The sequence below is a fragment of the Arachis ipaensis genome, chromosome B10 (genome assembly GCF_000816755.2).
Source record: "Arachis ipaensis cultivar K30076 chromosome B10, Araip1.1, whole genome shotgun sequence".
Classification (NCBI taxonomy): Eukaryota; Viridiplantae; Streptophyta; class Magnoliopsida; order Fabales; family Fabaceae; genus Arachis; species Arachis ipaensis.
The window spans coordinates 25,548,857-25,552,898 of record NC_029794.2 but is presented as its reverse complement, the minus strand read 5'-3'; the positions used below and the strand labels follow the sequence as shown (position 1 = coordinate 25,552,898).

At 31.0% G+C, this 4,042-nt stretch overlaps 1 protein-coding gene across 1 annotated transcript in view; it reads left to right on the top strand.

Annotated features, from left to right (window-relative positions):
- LOC107620363 overlaps positions 2,822–4,042 on the top strand; it is a 3,557-nt gene continuing 2,336 nt past the window's right edge. Inside the window, exon 1 of the mRNA XM_016322535.2 lies at positions 2,822–3,993. Within this exon, the coding sequence (XP_016178021.1) occupies positions 3,092–3,993 (902 nt within the window). The 5' untranslated portion in view covers positions 2,822–3,091. The remainder of the gene's footprint in view (positions 3,994–4,042) is intronic.

The window sequence follows — 4,042 nt, the reverse complement described above, 5'->3', positions numbered from 1 at the left end:
ACTAGTCATGGCATGTAATTCTAGTAATTAAAGCTATCTAGCAGATTTTCTTATGAAATCAATTTGTTTGAAACAAGTCACAATAATTTGTTTTACTTTTTTATGCTAAAGAGTTATTATAGGAGAAGGGATCCTTAGAATGTAGTAGAACAACTCATGTGAAGGGTCTTTTAGAAGAATGAGGATTCTATCTTTTACAGAAGCATACTTTTTTTTACCATATTTGTATTTTATATAGGTTTTACTTGAAGTTAATGCTTATTTTCTGCTCATTGGTTTTATTTATTTCTTACATAAGCATATGGTTCCCTTTTCTGACAAATAGAGCTTGCTGTGAAGCTTGTGGCAATCTTAAGGCCGTATTTCTTGTTGTTGTGGTGGGTTACTATCTGATATCATTTTATATATTGTCAGATCATATAAAATATGTAAATTTGATTGATCTAAGTTGTTTATTTCATACCAATTTGATTTATGTAATTTGTTTAAATTTCTGTTAATTCTATATACTAATTACTAATTTCTTTAAAGTTAAATAATTTTTAGTTTGATTGATGTATTTTTTTCAATCAATAATAGTAGTTTATAACTTTCAAATAGGTTTAGTTTCAATTTTAAATTGTTTGCAACCGTTCAGTTTGATATAATTTTTTTTTGAAAATTCAGTTTTTGTGGAGGTTTTAAACTGCCACAAAAATTTCAAAAAACTGCCAAAATATTCAACTCAAAACCCCCACAAAGCAAACAAAGAACCGCCACTAAATTATGTCCTGGGGATTTTGTAAAACTGCCATAGATAAGTTCGTGGCACCTCAAATTTTAGAGGTTTGAAAAACTTCCACTAACCTTTTGGTGGGGTTTCAAACCTCCAAAAACTAAAAAAAAAAAATCACCACAAATCAACTTGAATTTTGTAGTGGATGCTGTTGGTGACAACAGTAATAAAATTGAAAAATCATGAAAAATGAGGAAAAGAAGAAGACATAGCATAAGGGGTGAAGAAGAATGTACGTGCGTGAATTTAAAAGAAGAAGAAAAAAAAGAAACAACGCGTAAATTTAAAAGATTTAGTTGGTTAAATTACTTAGATGTAGAGCCTTATTGGATTAATAATAATATATACATTTATTTTATGCATAAAAGTTTAGATGTACCCAAAGTTCAATAAATATACTATTTTTACAATAATATTAGTAATATTAGAAAGATAAAAGAAACCATTTAAATTTATTTTATTTAATATTTATTAATTTAATAATAATTAATGAATACTGTATAAAATAAATTCTCATTATTTTTATATAATATTTTATTATCAAATATTTCTATATCTATTAAATTAAAAGATAATAATGTCGTTAATAAAAACCCAAATTCTACTCCACAAACATGCGAATTCAAGTTATTACATAACTTTTTATCTAAGAAGAAACAAGTAACAAGAATAAATGTAGCAGTATGTAGTGCTCATTTACTTATTAGAGGCAAAAATATGTATTAGTCAACTAATAATTCGTACAAGAGTTTTGTTTATTAAAGGTGAAAACACGCGAAATTATCTTTATTTAAAGTTGCTAATAGAAAATTATTAGATAATAATTTTGTTAAATATATTAAATTATGAGGCTTGCTATATATACAAGTCTTACAAGTCCAATAAAACACACGTATTACACTTAATTAACGTATTACACACTTCCACATTTAAGAGTAAATAAAATGTACGTTATTCAATAACTTCCTGTTTCCAAAGTGCGCTACTCACCATGCATTATGAACGACTCTTCTTCTTCTTCCTCCATGAAAAAAATTTTCTTGTCAAATTTGAAGATAATGTAACTTCAGAAATACACCCAAACGATTACAGAAATACACCCAAACAGTTACAGGAATACACCCAAAGGATTATAGAAATACACCTAAAGAATTACAGAAATACACCCAAAAGATTACAAAAATACACCCAAAGGATTTAAGAAATACACCCAAAATTCGTTGAAGTACACCTTATGCATATTTCAGAACTCTTTCTCTTTCTCCTCCTCATCTTCTGCTGCTTCTTCTTCTTCAAAAACGATTTCAGAGCTTGATGTCAAAAAACAATGGAAATCGAGAATAACGAAGAAAGAAAACAGAGAGAAAAACACGTAAATAAAGAAGAAGAACAGAAAGAGGAAGAAGATCGTGCAGCAAGAAGAAGAAGAAGGAGAAAGAGAAGGCAAGAAACGAAAGAAAAGAAGAAGAAGAGGAAGAGGAAGAAGAACGTGCAAGAAGAAGAAGAACGAGAAAGAGAAAGCAAGAAACGAAAGAAAAGAAGAAGAAGAGGAGGAAGAGGAAGAGGAAGAAGAACGTGCAGCAAGAAGAAGAAGAAGGAGAAAGAGAAGGCAAGAAACGAAAGAAAAGAAGAAGAAGAAGAACGTAGACCTTGCATCACGTTTTTTAAGTTTATTCGTTAATTAACTTGTAAAGCATACAAGCCCTAATAGCTTGTATGCAGAACTTTTCTGTTAAATTATTTAATAATTTTTAACTAATAATATTACCTAAAAATAACTAACTGTATATAAGTCTCTACTTTATTATAATTACTCACTGCCATTTGATTGTTCATATTAGAATTATTTTTTCCATAGCACGTATTCAATGAAGATCAAAAGTATTTTACAATAATGCTATTTATTTANNNNTGTACAGATATATTTTTTTAATGTATATTGATTATTCTCACATGGTCAAGTACTCATCAAATGTGACGGTAGTAATTAAATTAAACTTGGTGATCGAAGAACATAAGACATTTTGGGTATTCTGCATGTGAATATATTGGGTATATATGATATCACTTTCTTGCAGAATTAGCCTTCTTCCTTCAATTCTTCCATACTAGCACCAGAACTCATAGCATTCATACTAATCATATTCACAAGCAATCTTTTTCAACTTTTCTTCTTATTAATTCCCCTTGGCGGAGTAGTACTAATAATCCTTTCTCTCCATACAAACCATTATGAAATTATTCTTATGATCTACAAATATGCATGTGAACCCCACATAATAATTGATTAAACCAACAATATCATTATTTCTTTCAATGGCTTGTGATAATAACAACTTCCCTGATGTGTTTTCTTGGATTCAGAACCTTAAACCAATATCTGAATGGGAAACAGATTCCATGTCCATAACCATATCTTCTTCTTCTTCTTCTTCATTCCAAGAACCATATCTTAAGCTTACAATACCCAAAAACTATAATCATCATAACCAATCCTCACTCTCTTTTGCTATCATTGCAGATTTCAACAACATCCACATCCCTCTTTGGAACTCAAAACCAATGAAACCTAACAACAATAACTTATTATTACTGGATCAAGAAACAATTTCAGATCTCTTCATCAATTTCATTCAGGCAATTCTCCACTATGGATCCAACAAGAACAGCCCTTTCATCAGGTTCCCGAAACTCGATTACATCCCAAACTTCTCCGAAATATTCAACGTCTCCTTCTTCACTCTCTCCTTCCTCGTCTCCATCTACGAAGCGCCGGCGAATCTTCGCTCCGGATCGATCCAGACTCTGAAGGGTTACTTGACAAGCAATCAACAAAGCGAGGCCTCGAATTTGCTCATGAAACTGCTGGGATCAAACTTGGAAGAACAATGGATGCGGTCCGTGAACCTTGGGGTCACGAATTGGATTGGGGAGATGCAAGAAACGGTTAAAGAAAAGATTATGAGGATGCCGTGTTCTTTGTTCTCGCATTGGTTTTCGACGTATGGGTTATGGAAGGTGCAACTGTATTGTCCTGTTATAGTTATGGATATTGAGAGTTCATCAAAGAGTCATTTGCCGAATGAGAAGCTTCAATTCTCTCTCAAGTATCACCAGCTTCAAGGTGTTATTCAGTTCAATTACAGTGTCTCCATCAAGGACAAGTGGGTTGAAATTGTCGCCAACATTGATAACATAAGGTATTCAATATTAATAATGTAATAGGATTTGTTTGGATGAGTTTTTTTAAAAAAAATTTGTTTTAGT